Here is a 21,237-nt window from a genome sequence, read left to right on the forward strand (position 1 = left end):
AGATGGGTTTGTGGTTATTGTTGTATAGCCATAGGACAATCTGATATGTTAAGCTCACACTAATCAAGTGCCAGAGAGAAATTGCTGGGAAAATGCATTACGGGTATTGCTTTGTTTTCCCAAAACCAACATTCACATCTTCAAAGATACAACATTGACTTGTGCCATAAAGGGCAACAATGACTGCTATGAAAAGTAAAAGATCTAAGGAAGTAAAATATAGTGTTTAAGACATGACATTATCTGGTTGTTATTAGTGGATAAAATGTAATCCTGGCAAAACAGGATAGAAAATTAGGAGAGGACTCGTGGTTCATCACTATTCTATGGCATAATTATTTTTTTATACTTAAGAGACCATCTCCATTCAAAAGATGAAAATTACAGAAAGACTGTGACCATAACAGAGGAAGTATAATAGAAAATAATCACAAGCAATATACTCAAATACATCCTGAAGTTGTTGTGAAATAAAGACTTACTAATTAGAAGTTTAAATGAAGAAATTTCAAACTAAAAATCTAAAGTCTGGAACACTCATTTCAGAAATTATTTTATTTCCATTTATGTAGGCATAGGCATGGTTGAATGGTTAAGGAGCTTGCTTTGCTAACCATGTGGTTTCAGGTTCAGTCCCACTGAGCGATGCCTTTTATTATAGCCCTGGGCCAATGAAGCCTTGTAAAGGAATTTGGTAGATGGATATTGTATGAAAGCCCATTGTGTGTGAGTGCGTGTGTGTGTGTGAGAGAGAGAGAGAGAGAACCAATGTTAGCTTGTTTACATCCCTGTAACTTAACAGTTTGGCAAATAAGACTAATAGAAAAAGTATCAGACTTTAAAAATAAGTACTGGGATCGATTTGGTCAACTAAAACCCTTCAAAGTAGTGCCCCAGAATGGCCATAGTCCAATGTTTGGAACAAGTAAATGACAAAAAAATGTCGGAGTTGCAGCTATCACACCAACAACTACCATCATTAAAAGAAAAATTTCAGAAAACTGGAATAAGAAAATTTAGTTTTCAGCTTACCCTGAAACCATATAGAAACATTTTAACTTTATACAAAGTCCAACCATTCATAAAACTTTAACTTTATAAGCTCAAAAATCAATACATTAACTTTCTGACTTGCATCCTACATTTCCTGTGCCACGTGAGAAGAGCCTTGTCCATTCTGTAAAGTGGCTGGCATTAGGAAGGGCATCCAACTGTAAAAACAATACCAAACAGATCTAGCCAGTGTTGGTGCCAAGCAAAAAGCACCTAGCCCACTCTGTAAAGTGATTGGCATTAGAAAGGCCATCCAGTCATAGAAACCAGACAGTGGAGCTCGATGCAGTCCTCTGGCTCATCAACTCCTGTCAAACCAGGCCAACACAGAAGACAGACATTAAATTATGATGGCACCCATGCTGGTGGCATGTAAAAAGTACTCTTCAGATGTTGGACCTCACAGGGGCAGTGACAAGTGACTGAGACCTTTGGCGATACACCATGCTTAAGAAGACCTGTGAAGCCAAATGAGATCATAGTCATGGCCAACGCCAGTGTTTTGTAACTGGCACCCATGCCAATGGTATGTAAAAAGCACCCACTACACTCTTGGAGTGGTTGGCGTTAGGAAGGGCATCTAGCTGTAGAAACCATGCCAAATCAGATTGGAAACTGGTGCACCTCCCCAGCTTAGCAGTTTTCAGTCAAACCATCCAACTCATGTCAGCATGGAAGACAGACATTAAATGATGATGATGATGATATTGAAGCTGAACCCTGGTCCACCATCATGTTTTGGGGATTTGTTGCGTCTGAGGGAAGGGGCATATCTATAGCTGTCACAGGTCTTCTGAGATCAGAGTGATTAATGCCACTGATGCTTCACTTGAACTCTTGTAAGTCAACACCTGAGGGATAGCCATCAGCAGGAACAGAATTCTGGGGGATTGATTTCTGAGCAGGACAGACTGGATGTAGCGATTAGTATATGATCTGAGGACTTGGACATAACAAGGGTTATGAGAGAAGAGAGGAGTGGATCAGGAATGCTTGAGTGGAGGTGGTATCAACCCAGCTAGCTCAAGAGTAGAGGTCATTATAGTATGTGTAGAAAAGGGAGGCTGGAGTCCCTCTGTGAGTGACAAAGTCAATCATTCAACTGGCTCTTTTCTGGATACAGTGTAGGATACCAGTATGTGCAGTAGCATCACCTTTCCATGAGTGAGAGGAACACTCCATGGTAGCCCTCAATCAGGTTTTATAGAGTGTTAATAATTGTTGAAGTATTTTCTGGTCTTGAAGAAAAGAGCCAGGTGCATTTCTTTAAATAAAGAGGATGAATCAATTTATAATTTGGTATGATCCCTTGCAATCTAGAATGTCTAATTACAAATTGCAATCTTAAATTCATTACTATTTCTAGATATTTGATTGTCAAGCATGTTGCTTTCATGTCCAGACTTGTAAAAATAAATCATTCTAAGTAGAAAAATTTTATGTTATATATATATACACATATATATATAATAATCTTTGCATTCTGTAGAGGAATTTTCACTTACAGCTAACATGCCAAAACACATCAATATTCTTTACCTTGCACTTCAACAACACAAAGTTAGCTCCATCAATAGCAACACAAAATTACTTTTAGATAAGAAAAGCATTAATCTTTATGTAGATCAACATGAAATGAATCAAAGTTCTCCCCCACCCCACCCTCTCTCTCTGTGTAACACAACACACAAATTGATGATCGCCTATTGTTAAACATCAAAGACTAAAAAAAGGTCAAACAGCTCCAGCAAAGCCACAACCAAGTGAACTGAATTAGTAAAACAGTAAAAGAATGGATATCATAAATACTTATGCATGAATGGCTGCATACGTGTGATTGAGTGAGTGAACATACATGCGTGCGTGCATGCGAGTGAGTAAATGAATGTGTGCGTGCGTGCGCGCGGGTTTGAGCGCGTGTGTGTGCGTATGTGTGTGTGTGTGTGTACACATTATATTGCATACAATATGTAGTATCACAGAAAATAGTGATATACCAAACTGCACAGCAAACAACAGAGAAAAACAGAATTTAAAACTATGATGATAATAATTACATCATCACGTTCCATGTTAGCATGAATTGTACAGTTTCACAGGATCTGATGGGTCCAAGGAACTGCATCGTGCTGCAGGGTTTCATTTTTGGCAAGGTTTCTATTATTTTATAAAAGCCTAGTACTTATTCTATTGATCTCTCTTGCCGAACGGCTAAGTTATAGGGACGTAAACACACAGCACCGGTTGTCAAGCGGTGGTTGGGGGACAAACACAGGTAAAGACACACACAAGTTTCTTTCAGTTTCCGCCAATCAAATCCACTCACAAAGGTTTGGTCGACCCAAGGATATAGGAGACACTTGCTCAAGGTGCCACGAAGTGGGGCTAAACCCCGAACCTGTAGTTGGATTAATCCTCTACACATTATCAGGGAAGGGGTTGAGTAAAATAAAAGATTATCAATACTAGTGTAATTAAGTTAGTAACCAGGATCAATGACGAGCGACAAAAACTTGACACGAAAATATACTATCGCGAAATAAAAGTAATCTATAATATAGGCATATCTACAGTTTAGTGCCCCACGACTCTGCCTCTTCATAACTTTCTTAAAATTACTTTTTAATTTTGCGGTGATAAGTTTTTGAATTTATAAGACGACGATGTTGATAGAATTATAGATTTTTCAGCGGAGTTTCGAACCATTTACATTCATACGACTTTCGTCGTAACTGTTTAAAATGTTTTTTTTTTTAAATTAAATACTGCCGAAAAAAGCTTTCGGAGTGATCTGGGGATCTACCATAAAAAGTATTATTATTATCATCATAATCGTAAAACTACATTCTCGAAAATGTTTCTCTACAAAATTTTGTTTTAAAAAAAAATCTGCATTTTAAAGAACGTGGTGAAATATGAAAGTTGGACGAGGAAGGCACCAAACTATAGTTATGCTCGGTATATGTAGACTTCAAATGACTGTCATGACTCTTCCAATATAATCGAAATATATAAATAAGAGAGCAGTATAAATATCCTTGTGAACATCACTAAAATTCTACTTGTGAGAAAGCTAAGTTATCCCCCTTTAATTATTGCACAATCGAGCGCACTATTACTGCTTGGCTGTGCGCATGTGCGCGCGCACATAAGTTTTACAACTAGCGCACTGTTCCCGCTTAGCTGTATGCATGTGCACGTGCGCACACGTTTTGCATCTAGCGCACAAAAGAAATTAATATGCACTAAAAGGTTAGTTGCCTAAAATATATTAATTAGCAATTATACTTATTGAAAATAAACCTTTAGTTAAGTGTGTCTTTAAAGTTGTTCGTCGGTTTTTCAAATACTACGTTTGCACAACCAAAATCTACGACTCCTGTTCTGGTTTTTTCGGCAGCAACACGGCTGAGCCATTCATGTTTTATGGACAATCGTGAAGTTTAGGAAGATCCGGAGATGTTTCCAATTCTTATTTCTTTATTGCTGACAAGGGGCTAAACATAGAGGGGATAAAGTCAACCTCGGCCGAATTTGAACTCAGAACGTTGCGGCAGACGAAATACCTATTTCTTTACTACCCACAAGGGGCTAAACACAGAGAGGACAAACAAGGACAGACAAACGGATTAAGTCGATTATATCGATCCCAGTGCGTAACTAGTACTTATTTAATCGACTCCGAAAGATGAAAGGCAAAGTCAACCTCGGCGGAATTTGAACTCAGAACGTAGCAGCAGACGAAATACCGCTAAGCATTTCGCCCGGCGTGCTAACGTTTCTGCCAGCTCGCCGTTTCTAATTCGATGTTTCCAATTCTGCCGATAGCTTAATTTTTATACCAAAAGAATATTGGTTCACTATGTCGGATACAAAAGAAGAGAAAGGCGTAAAGCGCAAAAGAACTGCAAGTTTGTTTAAAGATGAATGGCTTAATAAAATCGTAGAAACAGTTACACCGAAAGGTCACGAGGTCATGCACGTTCAGTTACGAGAAATCTTTGTGTACGATTCGGAAATTGGAGTCGTCTGTTTGTATTGTCGTGACGCGAAAGTTGCCGGAGTATTTGCTAGTGGAAAGAAGTGGGGTGATATTTGGAAACTTGACTTTCTGAAGCGTCACTTGACGAGTAAATCGCATTTGCACAGCGTTCAAAAGCTCAGACAACAAAACTCGTCATTTCCCTTTACAGGAGTGATGCGCATGTTACGCAAGAGTGCAGATGAACGAGAGCGGAAACGATCAAACCCAGAGGAGATCAAAGTTCTTATTGACAATGTGTTATTAGCTATCAAAATGAACAACTCTTTACATTCCGTTCAACACATTAACGAACATATGGCAAAATACGTCCAACTCCCAGACAACTGGCAAAGCAAAAATTATGCCTTGGAATTCCTAGAGACTATCAACTATATTGTTCAGAAAGACATGTTTGAAGAAATAGCCTCAGCTGATTATCACACGTTAACAATCGATGAAAGTGCTGACATATCTTTCAACAAACGTTTCGTTCTCTACTTCAAATTCAGACCTAAAGATTGTACTGTATATAAAACCTATTTTGGCGGAATAGTTCAGCTACAGGCATGTGATGCTGCTTCGATTGCTTTGGCAATCAAACAGTTTTATGATGAGATGAACCTTGCACTCCATAAAATGGTGATGTTTGCATCTGACGGAGGATCAGTAATGCTAGGTTGTAATGGTGTCGCCACAAAACTGAAACAAGACATTCCATACTTAGTCCAACAACACTGTGTAATACACCACGATGATCTAGGCATTGGTGATGCATGGGAAGAGGTTGAGTTATTAAGAGACATTGAAATTTTGATGAAAACAATCTATATTGTATGTTCCCGATCTACTGGTACAAGATGCAAATTTAAAAAAATTGCAGAGGCCTCTGAAAATGAAGCTGTTAATTTCAGACTGCCTAATGAGGCCAGATTGTTATCTAGACACTTTGCACTGCAGGCAATATTAGAAAATTATGAAGCACTGGTCATACATTTTGAGACAGAAAAGTTAAATGATCCTGTAACTAAATACTGTTACAAGAAATTGATAAACCTCACATACAAAGTAGCTCTACAGGTTTTAAATGACGTCTTTGAGGAAATAACCGCATTGTGCAAGATTCTGCAAAAGACTGGCTTGACCACAATCGATTCACTTCATTTTGCTCGAGGCAAAATTAACAAGATAAGAAAACAGTATCTGGGAGACCATGTCCTGTGGAGCAACAAAGTTAAAGTTTTGCTAAGCCAACAGCATGAAGAAAACTTGAAAGTAGATACAAGTTCATTGTTGGCTTTTATAAATCATCTTTGTGTTCATTTAGAAGAACGGTTTCCTGAAGATGAGGTACAAGAATGGTCAGCTTTTGATATCTCTGCAATTGTAGGATGCGAGTTCACCTTTGGTGATGAACAAGTTAATGCTTTATGTGTAAAATATCGGGACTTCTTAGCTGGAAATACTGTAATTGTCAGACAGTTTAATGATTTCAAATTTTCTGTGCAGGAAAAAATTAAATCCAAACTGATTTCAAACTTTGCTCAAATGGTAACATTTGTACTTCAAAATGAACAGTTTTGTGACCTTGCAAAATTGATGGATATCGGAGGCACTTTTCTAGCATCTAGTGCAGACTGTGAAAGAGGTTTTAACATAATGAATCAACTCAAAAACAAGCTGAGAAACCATCTGGATGACTGTCATTTGGATATGCTAATGAGAATCAAAAGCTATCAATTAGATGGAAATCCTGTTAGTCTAGATAGAGTTTACAAAGAATGGGTAAATACCAAAGAAAAGAAAGAGGAAAAATAACAGTGAATTAAATATGTATGTTGCTTGTACTGTAATATATATTTTCTAAACCCTTTTAAATGGTGCTGTGTGTGAGAATTTTCACTTAAGCATGTGGATATCTTGTCAAGTGGCTTCATAATAAATGAGTGTTGATTTAACCATTTTCAGCAACTTTGAATAAGAATAACCTATGAATTGATAGGTATTACTGGTATTCGTTTCTTTAAACATCACAGCACATAAAAGAAATGTTCATACGTGTTTTAAATCAAAGTAGCTCAAAGCATGGAGTAAGATCATAGATATGTTACTTTATAAAATGCAGTCATAATATATTTAAATGAGGTTGGAAACAAAAATCCACATGACAAACCCCCAACAACAACACATACTTTTGCACAAAAGATATTTTTTTAAAGAAAGCATACTGAATTATTTAAGGAAACTTATTAAAGAAAAAGAAATGGAATTTTGGAAGATTTTTTTTAAATTTGGTTCCATTTTAATAAAAGTTGATAAAAATTTCAATAGGTTTTTATTTTTCCTGAAAATCTATGAACCTAAATTACTTTCAATAAATTTAGTATATTAAAATTCTTTAAAATATTCTTCCTTTAAAGATAATTGTAATATTGTCATAAACCCTCATTAAAAACAAACTAATGTTAAAATAGATTGCCCCAAATTTATCTTGAAACATTTTCAGATTAGCATATACACAAGTATATACTGTCACAGGTAAAAATAAATTTGCACCACATGAAATTTTTTAGTAAATTTAGTACTACACATTAATGGAAACGTTGCATGGAGAGCAGTTATTTATCCATCCTAAAAGGTGAAGGTGTATGGCCAAGTGGTTAGGGTGATGCACTCACAGTTGCAATATCATGCTTTTGATGCCAGGCCAGGTGATGCATTATGTTCTTGAGTAAAAATTTCATTTTGCTTGGCTCCACTCCACTCAGCTGAGTGTGAGTGACCCTGTGACGAACCAAAATCCTATTCAAGGGGAATATTCTGCCACATACATGTCATAGAAAGCAGATAATTGCCCCCTATGAGCCCTAGAACTCAAGATGGTTATGACCAGGATTTGAAAATATAGCGGTGCATTGAATCAAATAGGATAATCAGTACCCTACAGATTTTGCCACCCCTACAGCCTTTTTCTAAAATTTGACTAGCTATAAAAGACTGAAAACTACCCACGATGTAATTTGAATATAGAAACATGACACACCAGTATAATTGTAAATATTACAAACGTGGATAAAAGTATAACTTGCGAGTATATTTTGATGTTTGTTTTAAAAGCTTACATTTACATTGTTCTTTGGTAACAAACGAAAAAAAAAACTTCAGCGTTATGGGAGATAACTCAATCTTATTTTTTGTTTTTAAAATCCTTTGTATCTCATCCGAACTATCATTATCGGTCTCAAATTTTTGCGCAAGGCCAGCAATTTCATGGGATGGGGTAAGTCGATTATATTGACCCCAGTACTCAATTGGTACTTATTTTATCGACCTCCAAAAGGATGAAAGACAAAGTTGACCTTAGCAGACTTTGAACTCAGAATGTTAAGACAGACGAAACGACTCTGCATTTTGCCCAACGTGCTAACAATTCTACCAGCTTACTACCTCATCCAAACTATCACTATTAATATCACAAAGTAGAAATATTAAATACGCAACGTTCGAATTATCCCCACAATATGAAAATACTCCATCATATATTGTATAAATGTAGGCATTAACACTTGCTAAAACAAAATTATATTGAAGTTATAACAGAATGGTTTGTAGTCCAGCATGGCCAGAGCCATGTGGCTAAAACTAGCCAGAGGGCAGAAAAGACTCACACAGGTACATGTTAAGGGACTATTAAATATTCCATAATTATACATGCAGACATTTTTTTCTTTTTTTAAGTTTCTTCACACCATTTAAAGGAAGAAGAAAAAAAGGAAAGTGTTATACTTACATCAGTCATAGGTGGTCCACATATCATAGAAATTATGAATAAACGGATTTTGTCCTCGGGATTACCAGCTTGAAATAGAAAAAAAAAAGGATATATGTCAGTGATGTTTTTAAAGTTACAAAATACACAAACACATGCTAAGGCTGTAAAAGCAAAATGAAAAAAAAATTGCAATGTAGTTATGAACGATAAGCAAGAGTAATTTTAAGATCACAATGGTGTTTATAAAATGCAATTTCCAATCATAAGATGGGCCACTTTTAATCTTATAAAGTCCAAATTTAGTGAACTAACAAAAAACTATTCATAAAACTAGTTCTTGTTTGAGAAGCTTTGTCTATTTTTCCATTGCAGCATAAAACATGGTTTTTATTAAAAAGTAATGAATAACTCATTAAAATGGATGTAACAATTGTGTCTATTGTGTTACTTCCGTTCTGTTGAAATCATTCAGCTATGGGAAATGAAAAAAAGAGAAAAAAATTATTGGAATAATTTGTATTAGTCAAAAGACTACAATTAAAATATAAAACATTCATTGGTACATATTGAGATTTGTTTTATTAGAAATCAGGAAATCAATAACAGGTTCCCTCCACTCCTCTCTTGTTCCTTACACACACACAGACAAGCACACACAAATATATATAATTTTATTCGGTAGGATAGCTGGTATTAGTTATCCACAAAGTCATCCCTGCACTTTGCATTTTCTGTAGAAAAGGCAAAAGGAGGAACACAGTAAATTATTATAATGAGTAAACAAGTTGTGGAAACATAGTAGACTAATGTATTAACAAAGTTACACCACAGGTAATAGTATACTATGTGAAACCTACAGGCTATACAGGTGTTTACTTCATATACAAAGTCCAAATTTCACTACCATATATTCATCGGTTATTTGTTTTTACATGCTTAGATGCTAGCATGACTCAAGCAAAAATATTAAGGAATTGCTCTGTGGCAGTAAGAGAGCTTTAGGTGAGTGTCTTCCATAGGCCAACCCACCTCAGTAAGCCTTACCAGTTTTTTAAGTAAGACATCTCTCATACTGCACATTCTCAAAAGTTCATAGCCAGCAGGTAATTCATTTACGGGAGAAATGACAACAATGACACCAAATCTAGCTCAGTGGTTTTTAGAGAAGATCAAATGCAAACACACACTCACTCTCTCATGCACATACATATGACTAGCTTCTTTCAGCTTCTATTGTTGCCTCTCTCAAGGTATTGGTCGGCCTCAGGCTACAGTAGAAGCCAAGGTGTTACACAGTGGGATTTAACCCAAAACCACAAGGTTGGGAAGCAAATTTCTTAACCACACAGCCATGCCAGCACCTATAATATACTATGTCTCCCCTAAATGTCATACATAGACATGCATAGGGACATGTGTAGGCTCGAAAGAAATGAAGCTAGTATGATCTGCTAGATGTGTAATGTCAGTGTGCATACACGACAGTGTAAGCGCACTGAGAGAAATATTGGACATAAGAAGCATTGGATGCGGTGTTCAAGAGAGACGTTTGTGCTGGTATGGTCATGTACTACGGATGGATGAGGAGAGACGTGTGAAGAAGTGCCACTCCCTAACAGTTGAAGGAATCCGGGGTAGAGGCAGACCCAGGAAGACATGAGATGAGGTGGTCAAGCATGACCTTCGAATGTTGGGCCACACAGAGGCAATGACGAAAGACTGAGACCTCTGGAGATATGCTGTGACTGCAAAGACCCGACAAATAAAGTGAGTTCACGGCTGTATCCTAGTTTTGCATAACCATTCAAAAGTACCTTGGATCGTAGGGTGATCTGCTGTGCTTGAGGAGACCTACTGAGTCAAGTACATCAACATCAAAATAAAAAATCAAATGGAAATTGTAGTTGTGGTGCCGGTGGCATGTAAAAAGCACCAACCGATCATGGCCGTTGCCAGCCTCTTCTGGCCCCTGTGCCGGTGGCACATAAAAAGGACCCACTACACTCACAGAGTGGTTGGCATTAGGAAGGACATCCAGCTGTAGAAATACTGCCAGATTAGACTGGAGCCTGGTGCAACCTCCTGGCTTCCCAGACCCCAGTCAAACCATCCAACCCATGCTAGCATGGAAAACAAACGTTAAACGATGATGATGATGATGTATGAAATCATTGCAAGTGAAATGATAATTTAAACTCACCTTCTGGATCTGAAATGATGTCCATTAAAGATTTGTCCTAAAATAAAAATAAAATAAAAAAAGAATATAAGGAAATGATACTGGAAAATGTTTTATACTTCATCATATTCAAGTGACCACAATAGGGTTACTCCAAAGGGTTTCTTGAGTAACCTTACTCAACGGGGTGCCTCTCCAAATCAAGCCACTACTTTCACACATTAAGCAGTCATAGCTCCAGTACTACAGACATGCAGTTAGAATGCTGCTGGTAAGGGTCACAAGACAGATTCTCCCAGCTGAGCCAACTAGTAGGAAACCTTGGGGTAGACCAAAAGTGAGATGGTTGAATAATATCCAAAGTTTCAGTAGGGCACATTTGGGAATCCAGCAGAAAAGGCTAATGATGTTTGCTTCTGATAAGACCCTATTGAGGAAGTGCTTAAGGAGTATCCCCATGACCCTCCCATGAATAGTGAGAGCAGGAAGCAAAAATGGAAGGAAGATAGTTAAATTTGCAATGTTTTATTTAAACATTATTAACTTATTTTAACTTCATAACATTGGTTGACCTAAATTTATGTGTGCAGTGTACTTGCTTTGAATCAGATGACAAAAATATACGCAGCCCTATATACTGCAGTTTTGTACTTGTTTGTGTACCAGTTGATATAAATATCCACTATCACCCACGGAATCGATAATAAAAGACCACTTTGCAAATTTCAAGGAATCTGAGAGGTTTGTTAACTCTTCATGTAAATATTTCCAACTCAGTTCCAGACTTCATCACCAAAATAGTGTAAAAGCAGCAGCTTTGGCGGTTACACCACCATTTCCACTATGACTTCCTATCAAATTCACACACATTCAGCAAATTCTTTTGGTCCTTCACAGAATTTACAGTTGAATCCAGCTATGCCAATTTCGTTGAATTTACAATCCTCATAGTGATGACAGTTTACATAAATAAACAGTGCATACTTTAAAGCAGTTGACATAAATATACATCGAACCGTTGTCATGCACTAATTGCTAATATTGGCTGAGGTGATTACTGTCAATGCAACCTAGTTGCCTGATAAAAAAACCCGCTGTCATGGGGTTAAAATGAATTCCTCAACAAGACTAAAACTTACCAGAACAGATTTGCTCATCATTTTTTCTTCTGTTTCAAAATATACATCAAGTTTTCTAGCCTAGAAATGTAAGGAAAAGAAAATCAAATGAAAGTTATTCAAAATTACATTTTCAATAAGTTGAAATGTAACAACTTTTCAGAGTCATATTCCATTAGAAGAAACAAGAAAATTATATTGATTACTCTCATTATTACAACTCAAGTACATTCCTAGCACTTACTTCAAACTTATTGCATAAGAGTCACAACTAAATATTGTAAGAAATTTACTCCACCATTTTCAGATTTATACAAAACCACTGAATTAAAATGATACAAAACCTAATAGCAAAGTGTAAATCTAGTACTGAACTAAATGATTGTACTAGAATATATACATAACTTTTACAAGAAAAAGATTGACAGATGAAACTTCTTAGACTGTCTGAAAAACTTCAAAGTTACTGTCAGTCTTTTTCTTGGAAAAGTAAATGAACATATACGCTATGAAAAAAGTATTAAGTAATCCTTCAGTTGAATGTTATATTGCTTTTATATTTAACTTAACATAAAAACTAACATTAATATACACATGTATGTGTGTTAGTATGTCTGAACAAAATATTATAAGCTGGAAGTAATTCCTGGTACTTAAAGCCAGGACATGCAATTTTAAAAATCAAAGCCATTGTGTAAGGGACATATGGCATGTATGCACCCTCTTCTAGCTGTGTCTCTTAATTATGCAATAATTTATATTAAAATCTAACTTGTTATTTGCATTCATTTACATATCTTAGGCACGCAAAATATTACATATCCAAAAACATGAAGGAATGCTGCACTTATTGGCGTTGGTGTTAATACAGTTATTTTCTCCATCTATCGATATGATACTTTGTACATTTTCCATGTTGACAAAAAATTAGAAAGATTTGCAATACCGATATTCTTCAGCTTCCCTTAACTTCAAATTTCTTCTGCTAAGCTGAACTCTTAAATCAGTTAAATAACTAATAGCTTATTACAGTCATACACCATTCATTTTCTTTATTATATGTTTACCATTCAGTCTTTTCTTTTGCAAGGAAAAATAAAAGCCAAATTAACCAGCTGCCTGAAACTACCATATGTAACATAATCTGAATTATCTTACTTTTTACATCAATACTAGCCAGTTTTAATTATCTATACATGTACATTAATCATTACCAACTAATTGTCAAAATAAGCCATATCTAAATTATAATAAAACAAAAAAGATAAATCCTTGATTTCTAAAAAGTTATAACTTCAATAAACACAAAGAATTTGACTGGATGTAGAGAAACTGAAAAGAAATAAACATCTATTCTCAGAGTATATGCCACTAGCTGTGTTCTAACTGCAGTCAATTGCTAATTAACTTTAATAAAAATGTTTATATGCCATAAGTTAAAAGGATGAAGATAACCATTAAAAGGTATGAATAAATAGCTACCTTGATTTGTTCCAGAAGTGCAGTGGCAATATTGGTGTGCATGTCAATGAGGCGTTTCTTCTCTAAAAGTTCTGGTAGAGAACTGTAAATACGAAATAATATATTGCAATTTAGATATGCATTGTAAAAAAAATAGCAATCATAAGCACACAGTACATGGCATTTTATAAATTTTACTATGTATTTTCCTTATGTAGACATTTAAATAAATTGAAAGAAAAAAATTTTTAATCAACATCCTCAATGCAAAATTGATTGTTTTCTGAAGTGGAAATAGAAAAAAAATTAAGATAAATTAAGTATAGAACAAGGAATGATACTCTAAGAGTTGGTTGCATTACAGAAGGATATACATAAAGTATTCATGAGAAAATGGTGAGAGATATTACAAAGGATCAAATAAAAGTATTTCACCTGACAGCAGAAGTCAGTTTTGCAGTGTTATCTGATAGCATACTAATGGCTGAATCATCTTCTCTCTCCAAACCCTGAAAAATATGAAAGTAAACAGAAAAAAATGCAAATTTAAAATAGAAAAAAAATTTGTTTCTTAACATCCAACATTCTTTCTCTGCAATAATACAAAGTGTCCATTGATGAGTTCAAGAAGAGTAACATCTAGAATCCTAAGAATCTGATAAGAGACTGTGTCAAGAACTATTTAGTTCATTAGAAGAGTAAGTCCTCATGGCAATAAAAATTACTAATCTCTATTGTGAACTCCTAATGTCGGGTAGAAAAAGAAAATTAACAGCCAAAATCCAAATACACTGTAACTAGCTTCACTTACTTTTCACATAAGATTTTCTTTAAATGAAATGAAGATGAAAAAATTTTAACCTTTTAGCTGCAGGTAAGAAGTTTGCTTCCCAAACACATGGTACCTCGGGTAAGTGCCTTCTATTATAGCCACAGGCCAACCAAAGCCTTGCAAGAGGAATTGGTACAGAAATTGAAAGAAACCTATCATCTATGTGTTCTCCACCACTGTTCAACAACAAATATTGGTGTGTTTACATCTCCATAACTTAGCAGTTTGATAAAAGAGACTGATAGAATAAGTACCGCACTTAAGAAAATAAGTACTGGGGTTGATTCGTTTTACTAAAATTCTTCAAGGCAGTGCCCCAGCATGGCCAGTCTAATAACAAACATGTAAAAGATAAAAGACGAGTACAGTAATCCCTTGCCGTATCGCGATTTATTATTTAAACTTACATCAATTCCTCCGAGGTGTTGTTTTGCATTTGTAATAAAATAAACATATACAAATTATAAAAATAAAATATATATATATATACAGTACTGTTTCTACTTCATGGATTTTCACCTATGATGGGGTGTTTTGGAACATAACACCCACAATAGTCAAAGGATTGCTGCATTTACAAAGGCTGTATCAATCCTTTTACAGAGTCTCTTAATATTCTTCAAAAATGTAATAAGAAATAAAATGGATCCATTCAACATTCATCTTCATTTTAATATCCACTTCTCCATCTTTGCAAGGGTCAAACGGAATTTATTGAGGCAGATTTTCTACAGCTGGATGCCTTTCCTGTTGCTGACATTCACCAGTTTCCAATCTAAGTAATTTTTTTCCTGTAACAGAACTTGATTTCACAGAAGATAGGAAACCAATGGCAGTGATGCTCATTTACAACTATTGCACAATGTCATAACAAAAAGACACAAACACACACATACAGAGGCTTTTTTCAGTTTCTGTCAACCAAATCCACTCACAAGGCTTTGATCAGCATGAAGCTATAGAAGACACCAAAGGTGCCACACAGAGAGACTGAACCCAAAACCATGAGATTGACAAAACAAACTTCTCAACCACACGGCCACTACATATTGTAACAAAATGTTGACTGGCATTAGGAAGGGCATCTAGCTATAAAAACCGTCTAACCCATGCCAGTATGGAAAGTAAATGTTAGATGATGATGATGATGATAGAAGACAATTACAGAACGTCTATAAGGTTATTTGATCTGCTAGAAATAGCAGCCAAATGTCTACCAGCTTAAAAAAAAGTAAGATACACTAAATGATATAAACCCAGGTACACTAGGCCTGAATAAAAAGATAAAATGCTCATTAGTAATGACTGGAATTTCTTGATTCGAAGTCTGTTCAATCTGGATTGATATGGGGGTTACACAAAACAGTACCAATACATTCCATGACACTATATTGCATATTTCAACAACAAAGAAATAATTACCATAGCAGCTTTCAATTTTTTCACTTCATCTTCTTCTGCCCTATAAGAGTCTAATTCTTCCTGAATAGCTTCAGCAACTGTAGGAAATGGGCTGAAAAAAAAATGGGTTCAAATTATGCAAAAATAAACATTTTTAACTATAAGCTGAAAAATCATTATTATGCATCCTGGAGCCTGGTGCAGCCTCCTGGCTTGCCAACCCCCAGTCAAACTGTCCAACCAATGCCAGCATGGAAAACGGACAGATGATGATGATGATGATATTATGGTAATAAGCTAGCAGAATTGTTAAAACATTGGACAAAATGCTTAGCAGCAATTTTTCCAGCTCTTTAGGTTCCAATTTCAAATCTGTAGAGATAAATTTTGCCTTTTACCCTTTTGGTTCAATAAAATAAAGTACCAGTGAAGTACTGGGACCCATGTAATCAACACCCTCTCCTAAAATTGCTGGCCTTGTGCCAAATTTAGAAAGAATCATTATTATTATTATAATGATTATTATTATTATTCAGTAGTTTTATTTTTATATAGTGCTTTCACTTCACTACCGAGCACAGCTCTGTGTGCCTTGGGTATGTGCTGTGGATTGTTTTGATGCTCTTATGGTTACTGTATTGAAAGTGTTTTGCATAGGATGTGTGCAGTGCCTAGTAGCGCAATTTTCTGTGTGATATATATATTTGTAAGTCCTGGTGCTTTTGTTATGTATTTGTCTGAATATCTTTTTTTATCATACCCAATATGCCTACTATGATAGGTGTCTTGCAAACAACTTGCACATGCAAGTGCTACCAGTTAAAAGCTCCGTATACCGGAAGCTAGTAAGTGTATGGGGTCATCAGGAGAGAATGCGCGCCGTTTCGGGGCCTACCTCTCGATGGCATCAATGCGCACCGACCCCCCCACCTCACTGATATGAGGCCCCTCTTGCTAGATCAGCTGGTTATGAAGAACTCAATATACTTCTAGCCATCGCTCATCGTCTCTTTTTAACCAAATCCAGTGGCTAGCCTTCTCCACTGTAGATTGGATATCAGTCATGGTGGTATTGACTTTATGATGAGTTAGGTCTAGCGATAACAACAGTCGTCTCACGCTGTGTCCAACAAACCCTCTACATCCGACTTCGATAGGAAAATGTTCTGCTTTCCAGCCTGCGTCTTCACATTCCTCGAGGAGGTTTTCATAACGGTTCAATTTTCGAGCCCGAGCGGCGTCCATATTATCTTCATGAGGAACCGTTAGCTCGACTATATTTACAACTTTCTTTCTTTCTGTTTTTAGATTCCACATTCGAGTTACCTCTATTTCCTGGTCTTTGTATTTTGAAAGTTTCTCCATTTCTTTTAGAGAAACGTTGTCATCTGCTGGTATTGATACATCAATTAGAAAGCATATTTTTTCTTCATGATCTCTGACAACTATATCTGGCCTATTGGCCTTAATTTCTCTATCTGTGTGTATTGGCATATCCCAGAGTATGGTTGCTTTCTCGTTTTCTGTGACCTTTTCTGGCATGTGCCTATACTATCTTTTTTCTGTTGTTATTCCATAATTATTATTATTATTAAACATAGCAAATTTGATGAAGAATATAACAAGGTGCCAACTGTCTGCAACCTGTATACTAAGATAACACTTACCCTCAGATTTTGAGAACTCTGCAGAAAATTCGTGCAGTTCAGGGTAACACAGTTTTCTGTAGATGTTCTATCTTCACATCTGATCACAAGATCATGGTTTCCATTCCCGGACCATGCAGTACATTTTCTTTTTTTTTTAATAAAAAACAAACCTCATTTCATGATACTCCAATCCACTCAGGTGTAAATGAATGACCCAGCAGTGGACTGGTATCCTGCTCTGAGGCAATGTTGTGATCTTGGTCACTTCTATGCCATGGAAACTGAGTAACCAATGCAACGAGTCCCAAAACTTGAGACACTGTTGTCCAGAGGTTGATGGTGATAATGAAAAATGTTGCAGTTGACCAATTTATGTCTTGCAAGTTTGAGATTGGTCCATGACAGATAAGGGAGAAGGTAAGATGGGTCATGTGAATGAGAGGTAGAGAATTTTTTAAGGGTTTGGTGTTAGTAGTAGTAATACTAGTGACAGTGATGTTGGTAGAGGAACAGATAGTTTTGAGTTGGTCAGCAGTTCAATAAATTTGTCTTTGATATTGTATTCCAATTTGGGGTTGAAGCTAAAAAGTTCAGGTTCTGTGTAGGAGAGGAATCTGGTTTGATCTGTGACAAATGCTTGAATGTTAGTGACGGGATGTGTGTTGGTGTTGGTAGGCATAATAGTAATCTCAGTGGAAGCATTGTGCCAATTATCACAAACTTTAAAGAAACTACAATAATTTAAAGTGACTTAAATACCATTTAAGCATTTAGAGAAGCTAATAATATCAAAAAGGTATTTACCTTCCCTTATGTGTTTGCCAAAACTTATCAGAAAAACTGAAGGCATAGCTTTTCTTCTTTTTCTTTGGACGTGAAGTGCCACTTGGAGACATCACTTCTGTACATTCTTCAATTTCAACTTTGTTTAACTTCAAATCCTACCAAAACAAAGAATAATAATAATGTAGAAAGCAGAGTATTTATTTTTTATTTGTTTCAAAGTTATTTCATTCCATATTTCTTTTTCATAAATATTGCTAAACTTATGTCTCATAAAATTTTTTTTTTTTTAATTTAAAAAAACTTAAGGACTATACAGAAGTTCAAACTTAATTTTATTTCTGCCACAGCCTGGAACATTTTGTTTAAGTTCTTAAAATTCATTTCAACTCTCAATATCACCCCCAGAAAGAGAGAAGACAAATCTTACCAAAACATCATGTGAAAGAGCTTGGTAGGTCCATGTGTGATGAAGTAAGGAAACTAAATCCAGGCTTCTATCAAGAATGACTAAAAGAGGTCTTTGGAAACTAAATAAAAAGAAAATACAAATTAATGACATGTAAAACCAATTAAACAAGAAATAACGTTATACAAAGGATTCAGAGATAGGCAAGAAAGGACTTACATTTTATATCCAATATTTCCATATTTACACAGGTAAGAATGGGCTTTGTTTTGTTGGAGCAACTTTGTTTTTCACCCAACACATATTGTAAAGTGATTGGCATTAAGAAGGGCACCCAGTTGTGGAGACCAAGCCAAATCAGACTGGAACCTGGCCCTGGACAATAGCCCTCATGCTGGTGGCACGTAAAAGCACCTACTACACTCTTGGAGTGGTTGGCATAGGAAGGGCATCCAGCAGTAGAAACACTGCCAGATCAGATTGGAGCCTGGTGCAGCCATCTGGTTGGCCAGTCCTCAATCAAATCATCAACCCATGCTAGCATGGAAAGTGAACATTAAACGATGATGATGATGATGAATAAAATTATATAGTTACATGCTATATATAATGATCATTTTAAAACCTACTTTTCATGTATGTATAGGTTGAATGGGTCATCACAGTCCACATTTCTTATTCTGCCCCGTTTGAAAAGTTAAAAGAGCTCATCTCACTCGTTTCATTTTTGGCATGAATTCTACAATGGATGCTCTTTCTAACACCTACAACACTGTGTACAGGGTACATTTAGCCAAGAGCCCCAACACCAGAGATGTCAAGTCCCCAAATAGATTGAATGATCCTCTCAACACTACAGTGTTTCCACTTATTCTCTAATCACTTTATCAAGTGTGTCAGGTACATTTTATCATGGCACCGGCAGCACAGAGTTTACTTATACCCTGCAAGACAAAAGAGTCCTCAGTACTCTATGGCATCTCCATTTATCCAAGGTAATTTGGCCAATAATGTGAATAGAAAGGAGAGCAATAACAACTGAAGCAGGGTAAAAGAGTGAAGATAAAGAGGGAGTACGATGGGAGAAAGAGAAATTACAATAAAAGCGAGTAAGGGAGCAAATGGTGGTAAGGGCTACAAATTCAAACATGCTTCTGTGGCCTTAGTGCCTATCAATTTTTTTTTATTCATTCTATAACTATCTATTTCCAAATATGTGTTCATCTAAAAAACACAACACAATTTAGTGACAAATAATGCCTGTGATGTGATTTGAATTTTTTCCCTTAAAATTAATCAGCCAATAAATTTCTATGTTGTAAATAATTTTGGTAAGTTGAGTATATTATCATATAGTTTTAACTGATGAAAGTTTCAAACCTACCTGAACTGGCCAGTTTGTATATTGTCTGTGGTAAAAAGGCTATTTCGAGCATCCCTTATATTGTCACGTAGTTTCTTATCTAATTTCTCGGCAACCATTTCTGCAGCATTGCCTCGAGGGGATCGAATAATAGGAGCAACTCCTGGAGAATCAAAAACCATTTTTAATGCCAGAGGAAAATATATCAATGTACTACAAACATATATTGTGAAATAATATGGGAAAGTGAAAGATGAGAAAAGCCGAAAAGAGTTTAGATTGAATGAGATTATTTTGCAATCAAATTCAGAAAAGCAAAGACTTGTAATAACAGGACAGACATTAAGAAGACAACTCAACAATGGGTCAATGTTTGAGTATTGGCAATTGAAAGGTTGCCTGTCAAAGAGTATCCCACTACTCCTGCAAGACTGCATTCATTGAAACTTTTTTTTTAACATTCTTTTTTTATAGGTTAGTCAGAAGTGAAGGGGTAGTGGCCCTTTTCTAGTTTTACTAAGCATAAGATGTTAATGTAGTTTGGAAGTGTTTAATGTTTGGAAAGTGAGACACATAAGAAGTGGCTGGAAGATGGAAGATGAATGAGTTAAGTAGACTTAGAGGGAGGAATTTTGAAACTAGTTTGTTCAGATGGAACAGGAAGAGAAAGAAACAGCACATCTATAGGATATTGGGGTGTGAACCTTTGCTAGTTTAACAGAAGGCCTTCTTTCGGATGTGGTCAAGGATGTTAGTGTCACTAATAGTTATGTTCCATACATGTAAACAGTATGACAATGTGGGTCTTACTGAGCTTTGTAGAGCCAACAACTAATCAGAGCTACAAGCCCAGAAGAAAGCCTAGTTTTTGTGATGCCATTTTGGTGATGATATGAAGTATTCAAGTTGGGTATGGAGAAAAACCAGTGTCTTGAAGGGGTGAACAGTGGTTTCATCTTCATAGGAATTTGTGCTGTAAGAAATGACAGGAAGTAGATTGTAAATATAGAAAAGTAAGGAGACATAACTAAATGTTTCACACTAGATTTGATAGTCATTAAATCTAGTGTATCAGCACATGGTGAAGCCTGTCAGGAAGTTTCCAATCAATGAGATGGGATATGGTTGAAACTCTAAAGCAGAGCTTACTTAATAAGGTCTCATGCAGTGAAATGCAATGATATGGATCTCACTGA

General features: G+C 36.0%; 2 protein-coding genes across 2 annotated transcripts in view; one reads left to right on the top strand and one right to left on the bottom strand.

Moving 5' to 3' along the window:
- Positions 1-21,237, bottom strand: part of LOC115210740 (sec1 family domain-containing protein 1) — a 127,430-nt gene that overhangs the window by 78,542 nt on the left and 27,651 nt on the right. Inside the window, exons 8-16 of the mRNA XM_029779449.2 lie at positions 20,063-20,204; positions 18,700-18,799; positions 18,291-18,427; positions 15,859-15,949; positions 14,040-14,113; positions 13,626-13,707; positions 12,165-12,224; positions 11,047-11,083; positions 8,865-8,932 (exon numbers count right to left, since the gene is read on the bottom strand). Of these exons, the coding sequence (XP_029635309.1) occupies positions 8,865-8,932; positions 11,047-11,083; positions 12,165-12,224; positions 13,626-13,707; positions 14,040-14,113; positions 15,859-15,949; positions 18,291-18,427; positions 18,700-18,799; positions 20,063-20,204 (791 nt within the window). The remainder of the gene's footprint in view (positions 1-8,864; positions 8,933-11,046; positions 11,084-12,164; positions 12,225-13,625; positions 13,708-14,039; positions 14,114-15,858; positions 15,950-18,290; positions 18,428-18,699; positions 18,800-20,062; positions 20,205-21,237) is intronic.
- On the top strand, positions 4,231-7,035 carry LOC118763116. Its single transcript, XM_036502472.1, has 2 exons — positions 4,231-4,511; positions 4,859-7,035. Exon 2 carries the CDS (start codon positions 4,916-4,918, stop codon positions 6,890-6,892), a length of 1,977 nt encoding a protein of 658 aa, XP_036358365.1. The 5' UTR covers positions 4,231-4,511; positions 4,859-4,915; the 3' UTR covers positions 6,893-7,035.

This window comes from Octopus sinensis, linkage group LG4 (assembly GCF_006345805.1).
Source record: "Octopus sinensis linkage group LG4, ASM634580v1, whole genome shotgun sequence".
Classification (NCBI taxonomy): Eukaryota; Metazoa; Mollusca; class Cephalopoda; order Octopoda; family Octopodidae; genus Octopus; species Octopus sinensis.

Coding starts and splice junctions, on each gene's coding strand:
- LOC118763116 (XM_036502472.1), top strand. CDS start 4,916: ATGTCGGATACAAAAGAAGAGAAAGGCGTAAAGCGCAAAAGAACTGCA.